Source organism: Strongylocentrotus purpuratus, unplaced genomic scaffold, assembly GCF_000002235.5.
Source record: "Strongylocentrotus purpuratus isolate Spur 01 unplaced genomic scaffold, Spur_5.0 spur5_scaffold_19, whole genome shotgun sequence".
NCBI lineage: Eukaryota > Metazoa > Echinodermata > Echinoidea > Camarodonta > Strongylocentrotidae > Strongylocentrotus > Strongylocentrotus purpuratus.
In genome coordinates, this window is record NW_022145604.1 from 14,563,383 (window position 1) to 14,587,452 (window position 24,070).

At 36.8% G+C, this 24,070-nt stretch overlaps 1 protein-coding gene across 1 annotated transcript; it reads right to left on the reverse strand.

Moving 5' to 3' along the window:
* Positions 1 to 21,441, reverse strand: LOC115918781 (cilia- and flagella-associated protein 69-like). Its single transcript, XM_030990376.1, has 23 exons — positions 20,649 to 21,441; positions 18,934 to 18,996; positions 18,134 to 18,199; positions 17,067 to 17,253; positions 16,119 to 16,291; positions 15,256 to 15,416; positions 14,035 to 14,130; positions 13,380 to 13,445; positions 12,743 to 12,803; positions 11,688 to 11,780; positions 11,161 to 11,238; positions 10,248 to 10,467; positions 9,759 to 9,923; positions 9,284 to 9,399; positions 7,184 to 7,384; positions 6,418 to 6,610; positions 5,200 to 5,337; positions 4,329 to 4,477; positions 3,491 to 3,616; positions 3,026 to 3,112; positions 1,999 to 2,060; positions 1,142 to 1,184; positions 1 to 253 (listed from the first exon to the last, which is right to left on the reverse strand). Exons 1-23 carry the CDS (start codon positions 20,727 to 20,729, stop codon positions 119 to 121), a joined length of 2,760 nt encoding a protein of 919 aa, XP_030846236.1. The 5' UTR covers positions 20,730 to 21,441; the 3' UTR covers positions 1 to 118.
* Between the last annotated feature and the right edge of the window lie 2,629 nt (positions 21,442 to 24,070).

Sequence of the window (24,070 nt, forward strand, 5' to 3'; positions counted from 1 at the left end):
CCTTTTCTGTGGCTTTGCGGCGGTCATTTAAAAGTGGAGGCATGTTTGTTGAGTGTTAAGTTGTTCTCTGCCTTTTCCGTGGGTTTGCGGCGGTCATTTAAAGAGAAAGAGAGAGAGCTCATGAGACGGCGATGGAGGCATGTTTGCTGAGTGTGAGGTTGTTCTCTGCGTCCGTATGGCTGGTGATGAGAGTAGATCCGTCCAGGATGTCACGAGGGGTGCTGTCCACCATGATCGTCCGACCCTGGAAAGTCTGAGAGAGGAAGGAAGAATGATAAATCGTGAATTGATTGATAGATTGTGAGGAGTGAGAGAAGAACATAATACAGGGGGGTGTTTCATAAAGCTGTTTGTAAAGTTACGCATGACTTTACGAACGACTTGTATATGAAAAGCCAAATGGGATGCTCAATCATAATTGATTATTATTTATTAAGTTGAACTGTGCAGATGTAGATTAACATTCTTATTATAACAACCATTTTTAATGCAAAGTATATTTTTTGCCATAATTTAATTGAGGTTATTGGAAATATCAGGAAATTTTTGGGCATCCTATCTGGCACTTCATATACAAGTCGTTCGTAAAGTCATGCGTAACTTTACGAACTCTTTATGAAACACCCCCCAGATCTATCTATATTACTTACAGTTGTGAGGTCCCGATACACAGTATGCTTTGTGGAAGGGGGGGGGGGGTTGCATTTTGTTAAATCTTTGTCAATAATGATAACAATAATTATAATAATAAAAATGAACACGTGTTTAAGTGTCAACTTTTCGGAAGTGGTCTCATTACCTATTACTGAACTCATAATTTTGGAGTATTTCCTAGGCTTGCTATGATTTTTAAAGGAAGAACAAACAGAGACTTTACTCTATTTTTTCTGTGTGTGTAAGCTATTGCATTTTTCAAATTCCACAGGTCGTGGCAAAATTAATATCTTTGCACAATACCTATACAAGATTGTCTACATAAATGGCTACTATGCTTAACAGTGATATAATGCAGGTAATTAATACATGTAAATTTTTAGTGAACTACTCAAACTACCACAAGCACTGCAGATTCCATTTCTAATACTATTATACTACTACTAAAAATAAATATGTACTAGCAACTGCTTATCCAAATACTTACCGTTGTCTGGAGTGAAGGAAGATCAATATCATGGAAAGAGTGCCTGTAGGTACAAAAAGAAAAGCAAATACATTTAAATAGCTTTGAAGCATGTGATAGATAAAACACTAATTAACAATTCACTGATAGAATCAAATCATATCTCTGTAACCTATGTACTGCTGTCTGCAGCAAGAAAATCTTTGAACCTTGGTTTTGTCGGTTAGTTTTACCCGACTGCTATCAGAGCATGTGTATGCTTGTAAGTAAGCAACCAGGAGACCAATGGCTTTAAGTCCTCTCCAAGGGACTTGGTAATGGGGATTAATAATGCCTTACCAAAGAGCTCGGGTGCATCGACTTGGTTTCGAACCTGGGACATCACGGTTACGAGACCACTGCTCTACCACTGAGCTATCAATCACGTCTTCTCAATGAGATAACGATGCACTATAATTCCTGGGAGGTGTTTCACAAAGATCCTAAGTCAAACTTATCTCTAAGTTGGACTTAAAAATTATGGAAAGCCGTTAGCATCTTTGAAAATACTTTGTAAAAGTTATTTTGAAAGGCACAAAATGTTGATTCAAATCATTCATATTTTCTAGTATCTAGGAGATGTCATGTTCTTGATGTGGAATTTATAAAAATTCTAAAATACTTCAATTTCTGCTTTTGAATATATTTCATTTTAAGTCTACAAATGGCTCTCCATAATATTTAAGTCCAACTTAGTGTTAAGTTCTACTTCGGATCTTTGTGAAACACCCCCCAGATTGGATATTTTAACGATGTTGTAGACAACGGATGAACCAAGTGAAATACAATACAATATTACATCAGCAATTACAATGACATAGAGATATAATACAACTTACTCGTTGTCAATCTGCTTGGCTCTAGAATCGTCAATGGCAACGTCTTGTCTACCCTTCGAATTCTGTAAAATAGAACAGAAGACATCACGGTTAATTAACCCATTGAATACAACAGTGATTTTTTTCATTACATACGTTACTATGGGCGTTACTTACACATTACAACTAAATTATTCAAACCCCTTGTAACTCAAGAATGAAAGGTGGACTGGCTGAATTATCACATTCTCAAGAAAACATAAATCAAGAAAACTCCATTTCTCATATACTTTTTGGAAAAAAAATCACAAAACTTAAACTGTAGTTGTGGAGAAATGGAGATGTTTTCAGTTTTTATATCTCAATATTTATAACCTTTCAAATTATCTTTGTCCAAGAAATTCTTCCCTCCCTTCTATTCCACCCCACCCCACCCCACAAATTGAATGATTCATACCACTATTTTTTTCTTCAGCAAAATTGTCTTAAATAGAGGCAAGTTTCTGGTTTGAGAGACAGTAATTTAATACTTCAATGTTAATATCTCAGAAAGTAGTGACTACAAATTCCACTGCCAATTTCAACTTTCTATTACCTCAAATAAACCTAGGCCCTGATTTATAATTCATGACTATCTCCATTCTTAATCAGCCCATAAATGATTCCAGAATCGTATAGCACTTATTATAAGATGATGACGTGGATCCTAATCAAATGATTGGTCGAGAGCGTACACATGACCAGGCATTATTTTGCCTAACAAGTAATTCTTATAATGGCCGGTCATTACCAAATTGGCTAATAACCGGTCATTAGTAAAATCATGTTATAAAACAAATAATACACATAAATTTGTTCATGCATTAGTAAAATTACCCACACTCGGTACCTTAAAAACAGTCCAAACACCCTAGGCTATCACCTTGGACTGTTCCAAAGGTACCTTGTGTGGGTAATTCTTACTAATGGTCTTATACTGCTGTGTATTATTTGTTTATTGTAACTTGTTATTTCTAACATGTTTCAATGAAAAGTAGCTGTATATTACCTTGAGGATGGCATAGTTGGACGTTCTAGCCACAAAGTCATCCCATTTCTTGATGGATTTCTCCCGCTGTTTGTGATTCTCTTTAATCTGAAGAAGAAAATACATATCAAAGCAAATGATTCTCACTCTTGTAAGTTAATTGTTGAATCCTTTATTAAGTTAAAAAATCAGCTCTCAATTAACATAAGAAAAAGGGCATCATGGGGGACCAACGAGTATCACTTAGGCATTGTTTGCTATATAGAGGGTGCAAGTAGCTATAAGTAGGGCAGTGGGGCTTTAAGATAATCTGTAAAATGTAAAGAGAAAGCATACTCCAGCAAGAATAAAGTCAAAGGGGATTTCTGTTATTCCTTTTCATGTAAATGTATCTTTGGTTCTTTGTAGCAATCTAAATACATGTAAGAAGATTCATTACCAATACACAAAATGGTAGTAGTTTGCACGAGAATCTAGCTGACTTACCTCTGAATAAAGCTCCTGTTCTTCCAATAAGGCTTGTTGTCTTTGTGATTCCAGAAGCTCATTCTGTTCTTCTGTGATCGTCTCAGCCATCTCCTGGTTTGATTTACTGAGCATCTCAAGCAATTCCTACAAATTTGAAAAAATTGGTATATTTCCATTAAAAGATATTCACTTCTTCATTACTGCACTGGAATATATTTATTTCAATGGTAAAATACGGTGCCTGAAGAGTCTAGAAAAGTGAATTCTATGATTTTTTAACATAACTTTTCATTATTTGTTTATAAAAACATGACCTGTTTCCTCAGCAAGATCGTACATATTTGGATACTTACTACATCTCCAACCCTGTGACATACATAATTTTAATATTGATGATTAATATTAATTTTCTATCTTAAATCTGAGATGCATGGCCCTACGTGTTATCAGTGTCTGTGATATGGTGTGATATTGAAGCCTTAAATATTTGCGCTTCAAAATGATCATGATGTGCTTCAAAAAGTAGAAATCTTTGAGTGACTGGTTTTACCACACTCATTTTTCCCGATAGATTGCAGTGTTAAACTGTTCAAAACCGTTGGGAAAATGGTTCCAATCATAAATATCTTGATAATTGAACATGCGATTGGCTTGTAAAAGTCATGGGATTAATTTCTGACCTAAATGTTTATGATCGCAGCATGAGCTAGATCCAGGATTTTGATTAGAATCAGAGGCAAAGATACCTATCATCTTTAATATACTTAAATCTATAACTGACAAAGGGTCACATGATATCTAAGATTAATGTCTATAAAAGCATGGTTCTTTGCTGATATAGGGAACAGAGCCTCACCTGATCAGGAGTGACAGGTCGTAGGTTCTCCTGCTCGAGCTCTGAGGTGATCTCCACCCAGATCTCGCCCTCTTTGAAGTCCAGAAACCTCCTGATGATGACCAGGGTTACCTGCTCCTCCGTAGACAGTCCCTTGGGGTCTTCAGAACCTGTGTTAGGATGCATATAATAGTAATGATAATAGTGGGTTCTTGTCTAGTGTCTGGGTCCCGTCTTACAAAGAGTTGATATCAATCGAACTTATTTGCTATTGATATCAATTGCAACTATGTACATAAGAGATAGGAGACTGCAAACTTGAGATTGATTTGGATCAATCGTAAGTCTTTGTAAGACGGGGCCCAGGTATGTTAAACTTGATACAATTATTACCCTGGCTTTAGCATGGCTGCCATTATGGTGCTCTAACATTTCAAGGAATTAATTCCTGCCAGGTACCCATTTATCTGACATGGGTTCAGTATGGCAAATGTAGATTAATATCCTGCCAAAGGAAATTAGTGCCTCAGCGGGACTTGAACCACGGACCATGTGATCCACAGTCTGGCAACGTATCCACTTGATTAATGGTAATATTCCATGTTTGGCGCGCCACCCACCCAGGCGCGCCTTGGGGTGATAGCAGTGGAGGCAAATTTCCCTTGAGCGTATAAAAACAGCCAGTCCTCTCGTAGCAGTCGATATCTCTATAGCCTACTATGCCCCTGAAAGCAGTCAATATTTGTATTTCATATAATGACCCAAATCAGCTTCCACAGTAATTTAGATATTAATAGCCCATCTGACACAAGAAGTGTAACTTAACATTGGTTTTAATCTCAGGACTAAAAATCAATTTTAACAAAGGAACTTGACTGAGGTCTATACTTACCAATTTTACAGAAGAGTGCATAGATCTTAGCTCTCATATTCTCTGAGATGTCAGTAATAGCATGACTGGGCTGATTAGCAGGTAAGGGCTTGATACCAGCCTCTTCCTGAAAACTGCCCATTAGGGGTACCGCTGGATCTGGATGAAATAAAGATGGATGAAAATTATATACCGGTAATTAAGTCATATATTCCAAGACACGTACTGCTCAGGAATTGCATATTAATTAAGGAACAAAGATGTAATAAATTACAGTCAAAGCAATTCAACAAAGAGACTGCTCAAGAGAGTTTTTTTTTTAATGTGTCCTTTATCGGAAATTAGTCTTTATGTACTGGTCCCCTATGATACAGGTTGCAATGAGAAACACTGTTCCAGGGGGAAAACAAACAATTGGTCTTTCTATACATGTGGTTAATAAAGAAGGTTCCATGGTAAGATATTTTACATTGTCCTTGAAATTGAGGTGCAATATTCATTACTTTCCTTTTTAATTTACAGCTATTCTTGCATAATCTTAATTCAAATATGAAAATAGAAAAAGAGAGAGAGAGAGAGCGGAGAGATAGAGAGAGAGAGAGAGAGAAAGAAAAAGAGAAAGAGAAAGAGAAATAAAGAAAGGCAAACACAGAGACAGAGAGAGAGAGAGAGAGAGAGAGAGAGAGAGAGAGAGAGAGAGCAAAGGGATAGTATAAGAGAAAGACAGGTGAATTCTATTTTAATTCAGGCTGCAGATGGAGTCATTTTGAACTCCTAAACATGTCCTCATCTTTTAAATGTTAACTGGAACTTTAATTCTCATTTGAAAATGTTCAAACATCATCTTTTCAAAATCATCTCTTTTGACTACCGGTAATCCTAAACTATTAGAAAGAATGGTTTGGAAAATCTTTCACTGACTGGAAGAATGGAAGGGAAGGTAGGGGTAGAAGGAGGATCTGTGGATGAATAGCTCAAGGAGTGGGATTTCTGAAAGTGGAATTGATCTCGGGGAGAATAAATTACTTCATAGAACATGGGACAGAGAGTTGTGGCATTCCATGGTCACCAACGTCTCAGGACATATGGCCCATAAAGAAGAAGAAGAAGAGGAAGAAGACGAAGAGGAAGAAGAGGAGGAGGAGGAGGAGGAGAAGGAGGAGGAGGAGGAGGAGGAGGAGGAGGAGGAGGAGGAGGAGGAGGAGGAGGAGGAGGAGGAGAATCCTAAACTCATCTCACCTATGAGGACTCCGTTCTCGTCCCTCTTGACGCCCATGTGGGTCTCCTCCTGCCTCCAGATGTCCACCAGGAGGCTGGCGATGGTGCGCTCCTTCTTGCCCTTCCAGGCCATGAGGTGGGGGACGGTCTTGGGGTTCTCACACAGGTCCGTCAGGCAGCCCAGCGACAGGTTGTGGGTGTTACGAGTCGAGGACTGTTGGGAGAGGAAAGGGATAAATAATCAATGAAATTGATTATTACTATATCTACAAAAATTCTTGAAGGTGTTTACAATATAAATTCAATTTTTCACAGGGCAGTTTCTTGAAGCAGGTTACAATGTCATATGGGGGCAGTAGGCTTAAATTAGGCTCCTTTTATACTTAATTCAGGGTAGAAATTTGTTGGGCCTGAACATATTGGCTTTTATTCTTCAGATTGGCAACACATGCATTTTCCTTTACAGCTAATTGGTTTAAGCTGTGGATCTGAACTGAACACACATGGACTGAAAACAACAACAACAAATTGCCAATTTTGTATGGAAAAATAGTGACCTTGAACTTTTCACGATGCTGCCAATTTATGGATTTTGATGCAGATTCATACATTCAGAGAGTCAAATGCCACATAGTGTGCAAAAAGTGTGTGATCTTTTTGCTCATGCTCTTTTGCATTGTTTTTTGGGGGGAGGGGGAGGGGGTTCTGAATCAGAAGTGATTTGAGCTAAAACTATAAAAAATGTGGGCAATTTTCCCAAAAGGGCCAAAATCATTTTGAAAAGTACCTCTAATAGATCGATGAGAAGGAAGACCCCCTGGCCTTCTAGGAACTGGTCCTCGTTGATGTAGGCCCCGATCACACAGCACCAGATGTTATCTACAGCTGCTAGCATGAGACGATGATGTCCCAAGCCTCGGTTCAGCTTCTTGGCGTCCGTCCTGAGGTATCGTAGCACCACCTCCACACCCTTCTCACCATAAAGCTCCTATAGAGGACAGAGAAGATTTTAGTGATGAGGCAAGAAATTTCAAGAAATATATATTTCAGCATACCTGCCAATCTCTTGTAGGAAAAATTAAAAATCTCCCAATACAAATTTACAAATACAGTCTCTATTGTGTATACTTTTTTAACAGAAGTTTTTGAGGAAGAGAGGAATCTAGAGGTATAGTTTGTAGGCCAAAATATAGACATTATTCCTCCAAAATAGGTATGGTTGGCAGCTACGTATTGCACTGTTGTCTTTGATTGTACACATAGGTATGAATTCTGTGAAGATGAATGAATCTTTTATTACACAATTGCACACTTCCTGGAGTGTTTTGCTTCTAATGTCATTCAGCTAATCTTCTCTCTAATGTATGTATATGTTTACAAAATTCTGTCACCTCGAAAAACAAAAAAAATTCTGAATTGTTACAAGTGTAGGCTTTATCTCCTCTATTTCATTTCATTATCATCTAAGTGCAAAACAAAAGAAAACTAGATGGAATTTTGACTGCGCGCAGTCGAAAATGATGCCTCCGCCATAGAGCAATTTAAACAAGTTTGGAGTTTAAATCTCCAGTGGTTCTTGAGATATCATGATAACAATCTCAATGTATGGAATTTCATAAGTTGACCTCTGTGACCCTTGACCTTTGACCTACGTGCTCCAAAATCTAATCAGATTGTCTTCCTATGGTGATACACACTATCATTAAGTTTGAAGTTTAAATCTCCAGTGGTTCTTGAGATATTAGATATGGTGATACATACTATCATTAAGTTTGAAGTGAAAATTCTCCAGTGGTTCTTGAGATATCGCGATAACGATCTCAATGTATGGAAGTTCATAAGTTGACCTCTGTGACCCTTGACCTATGACCTACATGCTCCAAAATCTAATCAGATTGTCTTCCTATGGTGATACACACTATCATTAAGTTTGAAGTTTAAATCTCCAGTGGTTCTTGAGATATTATGATAACAATCTCAATGTATGGAATTTCATAAGTTGACCTCTGTGACCCTTGACCTTTGACCTACGTGCTCCAAAATCTAATCAGATCGTCTTCCTATGGTGATACATACTATCATTAAGTTTGAAGTGAAAATTCTCCAGTGGTTCTTGAGATATCGCGATAACGATCTCAATGTATGGAATTTCATAAGTTGACCTCTATGACCCTTGACCTTTGACCTACGTGCTCAAAAATGTAATCAGATTGTTTTCCTATAGTGATACACACTATCACTAAGTTTGAAGTTTAAATCTCCAGTGGTTCTTGAGATATCATGATAACAATCTCAATGTATGGAATTTCATAATTTGACCTCTGTGACCCTTGACCTTTGACATACGTGCTCCAAAATCTAATCAGATCGTTTTCCTATGGTGATACATACTATCCTTAAGTTTGAAGTTTAAATCTCAAATGGTTCTTGAGATATCGCGCTAACAAACTCAATACAAGGAATTTCATAAGTTGACCTCTGTGACCTGTGACCTTTGACCTACGTACTCCAAAATCTAATCAGATCGTCTTCCTATGGTGATAAATACTATTCCCGAGTCTTAAGTTTAAATCTTAAATGGTTCTTGAGATATTGTGATAACGGTCAAACGGGACGGACGTACGGACGTACAGACGGACGTACGGACGTACGGACGGACGTACGGACGTACGGACGTACGGACGGACAACCCGAAAACATGATGCCTCCGGCACCACCTTCGGTGGCGGAGGCATAAAAATATGTGAAGTGCAGACACAATTCTGCAAAGTATTTGCCATTATCATTATCATTTAGGAAAAAAATATCAAATTTGATCATTTGATAAGTAAACTTCTGCGGGGTATGCAACGACGTGACTGAAAGGGATAGCTCAGAATAGACTTACCTTTCTATGTATATTTGATTCACATAATACTGAGAGAATGAAGAGCATGTCACACTGCATCTCAACATCAATAGCATCGTCTTCTATGCTGGACCTTGTAGCGCTCAACAGGATATCTAGACAAACAAAAAAAAGGAGAGAAATCATGTTGAATCATCAAAAAGGAATTGTAGGGGTTAGCTAAAAAAAAGGCAAGATAGCCCATTGGTAAAGAAGCAGTCGCATAGCTAGAAGGTCTTAGTTAAAAACCAAGTTGATGAACTGGTGTCCTTTCAATTTTGTCCCAAGTACCACCACAATAGCACTCAAAACATCAAACACAATCAGAAGATTCCATCTAGACATGACAATTGGTGGTAATGATAATGGTGATGCGATGATAGTGATGATGATTACAATTATGATCATGACAATAATGACAATAATAATGGCAATAATAATAATAAAAACAACAACATACTGTTGCCCATCTCACCTAGCAATTGGTTGATGGCTCCCTGGTCGACGAGGTCCTGGTTGACCTCGCCGTCGTTGAGAGAAACCACGCTCCTCATGAGATGAAGGCAGTACCTCATCTGAGCCCGCTTGTTACCCCGTCCTCCTTTACCGTGGAATGCGTTCCCATGACCAGCAAAGTCATCTAAAAGATGCAAGAGAAAAAATGTTGAAAGTAAAAGTTGAAGATAAGAAGCTAAACTCAAATGATGAATACAAATATCTACCCATATTTTATATAATGTACTTCTTTATGATTCATAGCAGCAGAAAATGAGGCACTTGCATGCAGGAGTATCAAAAGAAAACATCACTTTATATAGAAAGAAATCTTGTGGTGTCTTGACATGCTGTGTAGTCCTAAATGCATAGTGGTGTTATGGTGCATAAGGCAGACAATACGTACATACTCTACAGTAATCTACTGTAATACATGAAAAATATACAAGGTGTATCATAAAAACCTTACCTTTTCCAACACACCATTCCAGCAGCAGAAGTAACCTTGTGTTTCCTTGACATGTCATGTAGTCCTGGATACAGAGCGGCGCTAGCGTGCACAGGGCAGACATGGCATGGAGCTGGGTCTCTTCAAACTGGGCGGGGCTCCACTCCTGCGGCTGGCTGGAGTTCTCATTGTTCTTGATGAACGACAGTAGAGCTAGGATCACATGACCCTCGCTAAGGAGCTGATTCAAAGAAAAACAGAAGTTTAAAAAATTAACAGAGCAATTTTATGAGGCCTCTAGAATTATTTTCCTTGCAAATTGTTTGTTATCAAATAAATGTCAAGTAAAATCAGTTAACAGTAAACACTTTTTTCCACCTGATTTCCCTACCTTCATATCATGTAAAGCACTGTGAAACCAATTAGCCCGAATTCACAAAGGAGGTTTACATTTAACCCATGGTTTAACCCTTCATTTACATAACCCATGGTTTAAAATTAGCGCAAAATAAGCATACCTTGCCTGGCACGCGTCTAATATCGGACCCCTTGACTGTGTTGCGCTTATTTTGCGATAACTTTAAACCATGGGTTATGTAAATGAAGGTTTAAATCATGGGTTAAATGTAAACCTCCTTTGTGAATTTGGGCCATTGTGTTTGAGTACTACCTGGTATATAAATTCACATATCACAAAAATGCGTCCTCACCTATTTCATAATTTTTTTCCACTTGATTTATTAGATTATGATTTTTTCCACAATCTGGTTACATGGGCTCTGCCTAGGAAGAGTTGCATTTATCTCCCTCCTATTAATTCAATCACAACATTACAATCATTTTATCTCTTATTCAAAGTGCTACTCTTTACACTTTGGGGCCCCAGGATATAGGAAGGGGACAGGAGGAATATGGTTCCATCTTGCCTACTTACCGGAATGACCGCAGGTTCTTTGCTGAGGACAACCAATACATTGATCAGCATCTTCTTCAGCTCAAAGTCTTCAGGGCTCTGCATCAAGCAATTACAGAATAGAAAGAAAAAGAAAAACAAAATTACAAAAAGCTGTAATAAAGAAGACTTAAACCAAATCTATACAAGATGGTATTCTTATTTGATACATTTCTTTAGGTCTCAGTTTGCAACAGCAGTATTGAAAAGATTAATGAGAGAAATTTCCAAGTTATTATACATTCTAATTTTCATTATTCTCTGCAAAATTAGTTCTAAGATAAATACTTTCAATTTGAATCTTTTTTTTTCGTTAAAAAGAAAAAATGTATTTTAATTAGACAACAGCTGGAGGTAAATGACCATATAGAAAAACACAATGAGTCATGTCTTCCTAAAAGATCACTAACATGTATGTTTCAAAACTGCCGACTAGAAATGGCCCACATTTTGTTTTATTGAATTTCGGAGCATCCAATATTTGTATTTAATCCTGAGAATGTACATACCGTTCCTAATTTCAGGTATTTGACCAGGGCATTGTGACTTCTAACTTCTTGGAATGTGGCAAAGAGGATCAGGACTTTTGCGTAACCGGTTTCCTAGAGGATGAGGGTGGGGGGGGGTGGAGAGACAGGAGATCAATTTTGTAAAAATTAGCAAATATGAAAACAGCTCTGCTTTCCGTCATGACATAACTATGGTATTTTCAGAAGCCGATTGAAAATAGAGATGATGATGATGGTTGTAAATTTACATTTTGCAAAATCTATACAGTACCAATGAGAAAGGGACAAAGTGTCAATGATCTTGATGTGACAAAATAATAAGAGGAAGGAGATGAATTTTGTGAAGATCAGCAAATATAAACCAGTTCTGCTATCCTTCATGACATTGAAAGCCAATTGAAAATGAAGATTATAATAATGCTGGTTGTAAATTTACATTTAGCAAATTTCATACAGTACCAATTAGAAAGCTTTTCAATAATTTCTATACTACGTAATGTCTAGATTCATATAAGTTGTGACAATTCCTTCATAAAATTACTATTGCAGTAGATTATCTTTCCTTTGTTAACATGTTTTATTTAAAGGTAAAGTTGAGTTCTGGTCATGCGATTGCATTGTGAAAGAAACGTTGTGAAATCGATCAGAAAAGGTTGATCATCTAGCATCTAGCATCTGCAAGGTTCTGGAATCATCAAAATGATAAGAAATTTGGCCCATTCTTCGTAAAGTTACAAGCACTATACACAGAAAGATGTATATGGGACTACCCTATACTCTCACAGACCATGAGAGAAACAAATTTACCAAATATATGAATTAGTAGGCGGTTTCCCGGCAAATTTTTTATCATCATGTATTAGTCAAAACATATTCTTTCACATGATTGGTAATGAGAGCTTCCATTTCATTTTTTGAAATTGGGGCGTTTCCAATACTGGTCTTTACCTTTAAAAAGAACCATTAATGTACATTAACTGCAACTTATCATTATTCTCTGTGATTTTGAATACAAAAGATTATTTTTTGAAAAGTTTACAAGAGGGAATACTTACAATGAAAGGTGCCTCAGGATTGTTAGCTACTGCTAGCGTTGTTAGCACGAGAAGGTCATTCCTGTATAATGGAAAAAATTAATAAGATATATTGCAGAGCTTAGATTTTATGACCTAAACATTTAATGTCTCAGTATAGTCAGTAAGTAAATCAGAACTAATCCCATCAAATGGAGAAAAATATGCAACATATACTACAGAGGTAATTCTATGGCCAGAACATAGAATTATATCTTAACTACACTAGAAAAATGCCCCCCCCCCCCCTTGTCCCCTATTCACATCTTATATTTTTGTTAAATAAAAGGCAGCTGGATATGTAAATACTTCCTCTCTCTGTCTCCCTCCCTCTCTCTGTCTTCCTCCCTCTTTTGTTTTGAATGTTTGCATGGCATAGACTTTTTTTTAAGTATTCACCCCCCCCCCCCCCCAACAATGGAAAATATACTTTTCTGTGTGTGAAAGCTCTTTTGGGATTCGGTGTGTACAAGTTCTCACAGTGATATTAAATTATTTCAATGTTGTTGTTTTCAAGAGCTAAATCGCTCACCGCTCCCTCATATTTTTGTTGCTGCCCCCCCCCCCCACCCACAATCATGGATTACTATATGTATTGTTGTATTGAATCATGCCTTACCTCAACTGCCTATCATAATGACTGTAGCCGTTTGTCATCTGTTGGGTGAAAGCATCTTTCAGTGCCCTGTAAAAAAAAACATTTAAATAAATAAAGAATTAGAAGATTGAAACACATATCATGAGCTTCACTCTGAATTTTTAATTAAACAGTTTTATTCCGACTTAATTATAGTATTTTTTTTATTTATTAATGCATAATTTTTTAAATGGAAGGTACAGTTTTCAGGGTTACACCATGTAAAAACTCTGAAAATCAGACTATCACTTAGGTGATTACAATCACTTATGTCGATTCAACAACTAATGGTCGTTATTTTCCACACAAAAAAGCCATTTTCAAACTCTTTCGTTTTGAGGGAAGTTCTGAATAAGTATTGTCTTTCAAATGGCGTTGGAATTTAACAACTTTTTTTTTTAACCTGCAAATGGGACATAGTTCCTTTAAATTAAGAGAACTTGTAAGCTTTGATACAAAAATAAAAACTACCGGTATACAAAGTCAAACAAACATACATTCTAAAATTGATCTGTTGTTAGTATATGTTTGTTTCTTTATTTTATTTGTATGTATGTTTTGATGTGTTTGTTTTGTTTGATTTTGTTTGTTTGTTTTGATCACTTTGTTTTGTTGACTGATCAGGAATCGTACTCACTCTACACAGATAAATGAGTTAAGCTGTCTGGCCATCTCTTCCCTATCTCCATTCTCCATCAGATTCCACAAGATCTCAATGGAGTGGAACAATAACCTAGAAAGCAGTGAAGAAATATGTGAGAGTAGTGAGCAAGATGAAAAGAGATCTGGAAAAATAAAATCACATTAATAACTTTTTTTTAATTTTTTTTAAACACATAGGATTCAATGTATTCAATGTATTCAATGTAGGATTGCCATGGCCGAGTGGTTTGAGGCGCTTGACTGGAGATGTGAAGGTCGAGGATTCAAATCCTGACACAGCACTTATATCCAGGTAGTGTTAAATGGGTACCTAGTAGGATTTTTAGCGTCAAGTAACGCCTGGCTGGGTGCTCCCCAGGGAATGGAGGTTGTGCACAGTGTGTGCGGACAACTATTGAATGCAATGACCGGGGTAATAGTATATCTGTAAAGTGCTTGGAGACATTTGTATTAAGCGCTATATAAAAGCGGAATATTATTATTTATTCTATTTCTAAATCTCATTGTTACAATTGCAAAATCCAAAAAGATCACCTGTAAACAAAGTATTATCTACACAGCAAACTTGTCAATCAAGAAATACCCCCTCGTCTCTTGGAGAGTCTTCAGGAGATGTAAACTTCCGATAATGACATTACCATATGGGAAAAAAACGGGAGCATTACATAAAGCCTGTTGGTCATGAAACTGACGGCTTACCCTGGTGATTGACATCCCCTGTTATTGGGTAAACACCTGAACGGAACGGTGTCAAATTCCCCATAAGAGCCAACTTCTACAGTATGTGTTGAGTAGTCACCGAAGAAAATTTATGACAACTCATAATATGGACAAATTATATACGGATGGAAAGATTTTCTCTTGAAAAACATGAATAATTTGCTGAAAAATCATATAGATATCATGGAAAGGTGTAAAATGCAATTGTGTGGCTAGCTGTGTCCCATATCTGACGTCATCTTGACGCTCTACGGAGGACCACTGAAGGCAGAAAATCTGGATCTCAAAATTAACCTTTTTGAGAGATGATTACTGCAGGCCCCGGATATATTTTGAAGAGGGAAGTTGTTATATTTGATCAGTAAGGCTTCCCCTTCGCAATGATATGAATTTTGCATATTTAAAAACACTTTTGATTCTTCGGGTGACTACTTTAAAAGTAGAGCATGAAAGGAGCTTCAAGAAGCCAACGTACTTGCCGCTGGGGTCCGGGTCATTCATCCTGCTGCATATGCGACTTGCTGCATCGGCTGAAAGCATAGAGTTACAGTTGATAGGGGAGAAGGAAGAGAAATGCTGCAGGATGATCATCAGCCGCAGTTTGACCTCCAGGTCATTCTCAAGCAAGGTCAAACTCTGGAAGTGAAGAAGCAAAGGAAGGTTTACGTAAAACTTCACAATTACTGACAATTGACAATAATATCTCTTTTTATTCCGAACGGATTTACCATTGTTTGATGCCTAATGACTGAAGAATTTCTTTTATATGCAGTAATCATTAACTGAAATCCCATGTTAATTTTCGTTTCTTTTCTGTTTATCCATTTAATGCTTTGATATAAGCAACAAGTTCTTAAATTCGGACATACACTGTACACGTAATTAATATTTTCTACAATTTGAAGCAGTTGATAATCTCTTTGTTGAGATACGTGTAATGTATTCAACAATAATTTTAAAGGGGGAAGTCAATGATATTCAAAGCAGGAAAATGAGAGAAACAAATTAGTAAAAATTTTGAGCAATATATCAGATTAAAAATAGGAAAGCTATGATTTTTTTTTGTACAGGGCAAATGAGAGGGGAGCTCGCAAGATACATCACAGAGTTGCCAATTTGTGTTATATTGATCGCACTTTCAAAATTGCTAACATTCTTATTTTTATTTGGTTTTGGCTCAAACTTTCACTGTCCCGTTTCTCTCATTTTTCTGCTTCTATTGAAACCAACTTGAGTTCAGGGTGGACTGAATTCCCCTTTAAGGTTTAGTTTGTTCTCTATCAAGAAGGTAGAGAGTGATTTCTTACGATAACATATATAAGAAGACAATATCTATACCTTCACTAGTGTTTCCGCAATGTCACTCCTCTCCACCATGGCTGCATTATAGGCCCTAGTGGTAGGCTGGTGGTCTTGGACGAGCAGACCCTTTGTGTTATTGGTGTAGATGGCCTCCAGTGTATTGGCAAGCTGGATGCGCACTTCTCTGCTGGGTACTCTCATCAAATAGCCTGGCAAAGAGACAAGGCAATATATGTAAAAAGAGAATGTAATGTTGTGTAACACATACGATATACATTATGTAATCAATCTCTCTCTCTCTCTCTCTCTCTCTCTCTTTCTCTCCCTTTCTTTCTCAAAAACAATACAATACAAACACATCTACCTCAATTCTATTCCTTATTATAAAGTTTTCTTCCACTTCTCTGTCTCTTCTCTACAGAAAATCAAAAGTATTTTGGACTTGATAGTTGTAAGCATAAATATTAAATAGTCCTACCTGCTTTATCAAAAACCTGTATAAAAAGCAACCTGTTTAACAAAACATTATTTCCATTGAATAATGTTTATTAAAGGAACCTTCATTGAAACCTTCAGTTGGAAACATAAATATTAAATATTCCAGCCTGCTTTAGCAAACACCTGCATAAAAACCACCTGTCTAGCGAAACATTATTTCCATTGAATAATGTTCATCAAAGGAATCCTTCATTGTAGCAACATAAAGACATCCTTCTCATTAAAATCCCCTTTCTTGTCTCCATCGAGCAGGTTTTATATACAGGTTTGTTCTACAGTAAAAACCTGTATACCAGTAATTATAAAGACCACTCAAGGAAGAAAAATTAATTGGTCTTTATAGGCAGGTGGTCTTCATGTACAGGTTCTTTTTAGTACATTCAATGAGAGACTATTTTCAAGGGGAACAAAAAGTGTGATCTTCATAGACGGGTGGTCTTTCTATACAGGTGGTTGTTAAAGCAGGTTTGAATGTACTACACTTACCCAATTGAGAGAATGATTCAATGACAATCTGCGAGTAGGTGGTTTCATCAGATGACTTTTCCCGCAGGAAAGGCAAGCTACAAAGCTTCAGCATCTCAATCATGGGCTTGATGTACATGGGTTGCTCGTGACTCCTGTCAGCACACACATTGAGGATTTTGAACACTTGCACCAAGTCTTTGAGGAGCTGGGGCGAGGAATCCTCGGTCAAGGAAAGTACTCAATAAAACCATTATGACAACAAGAGGGTTCTACTTTGACTTATTCAACCTCTAGCATCTCACACAACAGAACATTACTAAAAACAGTGAAATATTAATGAAAAACAAGCAAGTTTAACACGTGGTTTATTGGATCTCCCATTCACGAACTCATTGAAATGCGTATACACATATATTTACATAATCATGAATATGTACATTATCATTAACATTTAAGGTTTGTAACACTATAAGAATGCAATAAAAGTTGAGAAAAGAAAAGAAAATATTCTTTCCTACTGCTGGTACTATAAAATATTTTCAGTCAATAAAAGATCAAAAGAATATGCCCCAAGTCATCCCCCTTGCAATAATGAGGTCAGTCTACAGCACCCTTCTCATCATATACAACTAACATAATGCAGTTTAGATTGAGCTTAACAATTAAAAAAATTTAAAGATTGCAGAGGTATATAGCTAGAGCCACTCCTTGTGTACAATCCTACTATTCCCCCAAGATTTTTTAATAGGACTTACTTTTTTAAAATTTAGTGGCTATTTATATTGTAAGACATTGTTGAGTACTGATTCTTGTTTTTTAAAGTATCGATTGTAATAGTAAATTCATTTTTTGTTTTGCTACGTTTTCTACACTGATTTGTACCAAAATACTTTGTTTAGCTGTTTAAGGGGTTAGGCTCGACTAGCACATGTGCTATTATCTGGCCCCTTTTACCAACCAATAGTTTGTCTTCTTGTATATCTAAATTATTGTACAGTATGTATGAAATGTATTGCTGTATTGGTAAATGATTTTCATTAGCGAATTTTCTTTTAAAATCATCAGTAGCATTTTAGAAAGGATACAAATCCAGCACTGTAGTGTCTGATGAGTCTCTGCAGAGCATGGTTGTGTCTTTCATAGAGAGCCACCTGAAAGAAAATTAAAAGGATATAAATGATAGTCACAATTCTGGACAACACTACATGTAAATTGGAGACAACCTGATTTGTTTACCTGTGTTTATGTGTATCTGTAGAGTAGTTCAAATTTTTAATCAAATTTATAATGGAGGTTTCTTCCACACAAAGGTTATTAAAGTTGTTGTTTTTTTTTTTAAATTTTATTTAATTTTTTTGTTGTTGATTTTTTTGTTGTTGATTTTTTTTTTTTTTTTTTTTTTTTTTTTAATTTTTTTTTCCAGGGGAGATTGAATTCACCCGTTTGCCCAGCATATTGGCACCTTTTATCAGGCAAAAAATTACTTCTCGCAAGTGTTATAACAAAATTGACAGAGTGGTTTTAACACCTGACAGGGGATGCAGAGGTGTTGAGTTCAAGCTCTGTCAAAAGTCACTGATATCCCCTAACAAGACACTACACGAACATTAAAAATGGATTTGCCATTCTCTACCCAGGTGTAGAACCTGTTAAGAGATGAATTTCTCAAATGCTAGAACTTATAGTAATCGTCTTAAGGCCAGATAATGAGGCTCCAGGAATATTGTGTAAGACAGACATGAGTGGTACAATGTTTAAAAGAACGAAGTACATGCACATTATGTATGGCAAGTGTAACATATATTATATTTTGTGGAACATCCTCGACTTCACCCCCATTCCTCCTTCTACTTCTTCTTTTTTTTTTTAGTTAGGGAATACTTACCGAATGTGGATCTGTAAGAAGTTTGATGACTTTAACAAAGTTAACCTGCTGGATCTTGATTCCCTGTAGTTTGGAGTGAAAGTTAAGACAAGAAAAAGAACATAAAATGGGTTACACAATCGTTACATTTGGGCATCTTCAAGCAATTTTAAAGACTTTAACATACTGTACATGTAATTAATGGAGTTTGATAAGCTAAGAATCAAATTTGGTAACATAATCTACAAATTCATGTGTGAGTGTGTGTGCTCACATCAAACCATGTACACATGTACAGGTAGGTCACGTACTGCTTGAAAAACATATGATTATAGTGCAGATATTTTTGAGAAATGTTATTAGACCTTGAATTTAAATATTATTTAATCATTGACTTAGGAGAATGGCAGAGAAAACCATAAATATTTAAAAATAAAAGACACTACAAAGTTCACATCTTTAGAATCAGAGTTTAGGAGTCTATTAAATTAAATTGCCTAAAACTAAAACAACAACAACAACTTTGGATTTTCACAATTAGAGTTTAGACTCTACAAAATAAAGACAAATTAAATGAGAGGTCTAGATCTAGTCTGCATTAATTTGATAAACAACCAATTTTAAAGCTTTTTAAATTTTATTTGAATTAGGTCTAAGTTAGACCGAAAGCTTCAGTCTCTATACCGTCGGTTGTTCCACTGAGACTACGTCTGGCTCCACTAGACCTCCGGTTATAGAGACAGAACGACTGCCTATGCCAGCCTGTGTTGAACTTATTCCGCTAGATTTTAGCCGCTAGGCCCCTCCCACAAACTTGCCACGGCCGTATTGTTATGCCCCCAAAATCCCCCAAAATGTCATTTTACCTCGTCCATATCCAATTTTAAATTAGGCCTAGGCTATAATACATCGGTTCCACTTACTAATTTGATGGAAATAATCCGTTTAATGGTCCCTTTTAAGGAAATTATGGGTCAAAATCGACATCCATGTTGAAAATCTTGCAAGCCGTGTTAAACTCTCGTTGCCGTCAATCTCATCCCTTCTAGTCTACGCCGAAGGCAAAATGATTATGAAGGAAAAAACTGTGATAACGCCATTACGAACGTGTAGATGGCGCACAGTTTTTCCTTCATTATCATTTTGCCTTCGGCGTAGACTAGAAGGGATGAGATTGACGGCAGCGAGAGTTTAACGGACGGCTTGCAAGATTTTCAACATGGATGTCGATTTTGACCCATAATTTCCTTAAAAGGGACCATTAAACGGATTATTTACATCAAATTAGTAAGTGGAACCGATGTATTATAGCCTAGGCCTAATTTAAAATTGGATATGGACGAGGTAAAATGACATTTTGGGGGATTTTGGGGGCATAACAATACGGCCGTGGCAAGTTTGTGGGAGGGGCCTAGCGGCTAAAATCTAGCGGAATAAGTTCAACACAGGCTGGCATAGGCAGTCGTTCAGTCTCTATAACCGGAGGTCTAGTGGAGCCAGACGTAGTCTCAGTGGAACAACCGACGATTATAGAGACTGAAGCTTTCGGTCTAGGTCTAAGTCTGCTCTCTTGACAAGATCCAATTAAAATGATATGAATGGAATAATTTAGATTTAGCCCAATTAAAGGTCATCAATGTAGTCTAGAGTTATAAGAACTGAAGCCTTGATTCTTGAAGGAGTAAAAAAAAAAAATTCTTGGTCCATTCAATTTGCCTATTCTAGTACATTTTCACCTTTTTCAAGCCCATCTCTTCATCTGTGATCACATGTCCAACAACAGGCACAGGTGGTTTAGGTTGCAGTTGCGTTGCCATCTTTGTCGTCTTCTTTTCAATGTCTGAATTTGTTGATGTTAACTTTTCATTCAAGAAATTTGACAATATTGTTTGCTGTTACTTAGTGTAGTGTTACTGTAGTGTTCCTGGATCAAGTCACAACTGTCATGTTCAGAAATAACCAGCACTTGCACTTAATTACAACGATCCCAATTTTGATGTTTCTTTTTTTTTGTGGAGAAATTCTCAAATCGTGCAATTCGTTTTATGCAATTGAAAAGGGGCTTCTAACTTTGCCTTATTGCAGGTGAAAATACCAATCTATATAACATTCAGTTTCCAATCTTTTCACACAACACACTGCTCCAGATAAGAACGACGAAATCAGAGCCTTGTCCTTCTCAAAAGGTTCTTGTGTGTGCCACTGCACTGCACTGCACAGTCCAGATTCAGCTGCAGCTGCAGACCACGGGAAGCGTGCAGGGATTTACCGGGGCGCTGTCGGCCCAGGTAATGCGGTTGTTGATAGAGCTTCGCCGTCCAACGCAGATTCTACCCGACCTAGAAATCACTCTTACAGTCGTTCTAAATTTTCCCTCCTTACGACAGAGAATATCCTGGTAAATAGAATATAAAATTTCAAAAAATAGGTGATCGATCACAAGCCAGTATAATATGTTTTATATCCTTGCTTCTTCAAAATAGAGAAAAATCACTGGCGAATCAACGCCATATTTACAGTTGCCACGATACCCCAAAGGATGCTGGGATATGATATTATTAGTAGTCTTTTTAAAAATCTTTATGAAATATATTTGAATGCAGATGATAGATAAATATTATCTCTTTAGTATATAAATATTTAAAAAATGATCAATACTAATCATTAAGTAATAATATTGCATAGTCAATGTAAATTAAGACGAAAAATGACTAAAAAGACAAAAAAAGATTACGATTCACATCTTTAATAATTCAGTACACATTGAGCCATCTCTCGCATGATTTCTGAACTGCGTAGTCTAAGATTTCAGGCTTCTTATCCACAAGCAGGTCAACAAGCGTCCGAATGCCTAGAAGGGTTGGGGGGGGCACAAGCTAGTTTAACTCGTGGTTTTAGAAAATCTATCCTTAAGGTATTATTTCTAAAGCTTATCTATTAACAAGCAAATTTGAAAAGAAAAGAAGAATGATTGAATTCTGGAAATGGAAATTACTATAGAGAAATGCCATGAAATGAAAAATTAATACAAATGAGAGAGGGGTGAAAAGTACATGGAAATACTTTTAAAAATTACAATTTATATCAGATTGGGACAGTTTCTCATAGGTTATGATAGTGACGCTGCCATGCATTCCCTCAAGAAAATTGAGCTGGTTTGAGTTCAGCCCGCCCCCTCCAGAAATTCGGATTTGACAAGCACACGCGCCTAGCTATGATCTTTTTATATTAATAATGACTCGAAAGACAAAGGAAGATATTTTTTTAAAACCAAAAACAATTGTGTGGTGGGATGTGTGGAGGGGGCAGGGAGCAGAATCAGGGGCGTACGCAGGATTTTTTCAAGGAGGGGGGTTTTAACATTTATAAATCGGTCCGAAAATTTCGCAACGACTCAGCCAGCCGCTGAATAAGCCGGGGGGGGGGGGGGGGTTAAGAGGACACTTTTTTTTTTTTTTGGTCTCGAAATTTGGAAATTTGACATTTTGCTCAGTTGGGGGGGGGGGGTAAGGTCACCTTTTTTAGGTCGGCCGTGGGCATAATTTTAGGTTTTTTTAGGGGGGGTTTACATACATAAAATTACCAAAGGGGGGGTTAACCCCCCCCCCCCCCCCCCTGCGTACGCGCCTGAGCAGAATGGATATGATTCATCACTCAATAGATGATTGGGAATTATTAAACTTTGGTCTGATTGTTGCCGTTTGTTTTTGTTCTTTTTTAATATGTTTCTTTTTTGTTTTTTGTTGTTGATTTGTTTGGTATTATTATCATAATCATTATTTTTGCCTTGATTGGCGTGGTCAGACGTGATTTGGTGTGGTTTTGTCTGGTGTGGTTTTTGTTTTGTATGTTTCGACATTCCTTTATTTTTTTATTTTTTTTTTGTTACGCGAAGGAAGGGGCTGGATGGGTCCGCATATATAGCAGAAAGTATGCCCGCTTCAAGTTTGACGGTGCTCAAATTTATTGAGAATACACAAAATGTCCCTCAGTCTGTTTTCTTCCTAACTGAATTTCTTTCTGTTTACTAAGCCCGATCAAACATATTCTTCTCCTTCTTACTCTCCTTCTCCTTCCCCCGGTTCTTGTTCCTCGTTTTATAGCCGGTCGGTGTTGTTTCCATAGGTTTTTATTCTCTTCTCTCATAAAGAAAATTGTACATAATTTATAACATTGTATACAAAATTACAAAATAATCTTTACGTAGGTTTAAACAAATTTGCAATTGAACTTTTACATTTCCATACGAGGTTACAAATAAATGAAGTTCCACATTTACTGATGAAAAATATTCACATAAACAAAATTATATTTTCACATTTTAAACAAATCGCAAAATAAGTTTGTACTATTTCTTCAACCAGTTTGCATATAAATTTCAAATCGTTTCTTTTCTTTTCCAAAATATTTTTTTTGTTTTTCTTCATATTTCCTTCAGATAAATAATGAAGGGTTATGATAAACTTTAAAAAAGAAAGAGAACAACTACCCCCGCCCAACACAACACTTAAACACATAACAAGTACAACAGTACACACACAAACAAACAAAAGAAAAAGAAAAGAAGAAGAGAGAGGGGGAAAAAAGAAAAAAGAAAAGCAAGGGTATAGTGAAGAGAGGAGGGTCTAGAAGTTGAATATAGAGACAAATTTAAAACACAAAACATTTATTCTAAGTCTTCCCATGAATTGAAAGGGTTTCTCTTTCCAATGAAAGTTATTTTCTTCATTTCCATTTTCCAGTATAATCTATATTCTTTTTCTTTTGCTTTTGGGGGGTTTCCCTTCTCTCTAATGTGGAAAATCATAAATTTAGTCGAAATAAAAATGTGGTTCAATAATTGCTCTGTTTTAAAGTACAGTCAACTATTCCTATTATATATGAATTTCCTTCCGAGATAATTTCTTCAGAATTGGTAAATTAAATCTATCTGAACACCCCCCCCCCCCCCCCCCTCCCGATGGCGTTATTTTTTTCTGCGGCTCAGATTGGGGTTAGGTGCGTGTTGAGCCTATGGGAAAATTTAGGGTTAGGGTTAGGGTTAAATCAAGACCTCTTTTTAAAAAAAGCCCCAATCTGTGCAGCAGAAGAAAATAACGCCCCCGATGATGTGACCCGATATCCCGGTCTGGTTGATAGACTACGTGATCGAAAGAAT

Bases quoted from the DNA above. Each gene is read 5' to 3' on its own strand.
- LOC115918781 (XM_030990376.1), bottom strand. From the start codon at position 20,729: ATGGCAACGCAACTGCAACCTAAACCACCTGTGCCTGTTGTTGGACAT. The intron at 6,611-7,183 runs GTACTTTTCAAA...CTCTCCCAACAG, and splicing joins TTCTCATCGATCTATTAGAG to TCCTCGACTCGTAACACCCA. The intron at 4,478-5,199 runs GTAAGTATAGAC...ATCCTAACACAG, and splicing joins TGCACTCTTCTGTAAAATTG to GTTCTGAAGACCCCAAGGGA.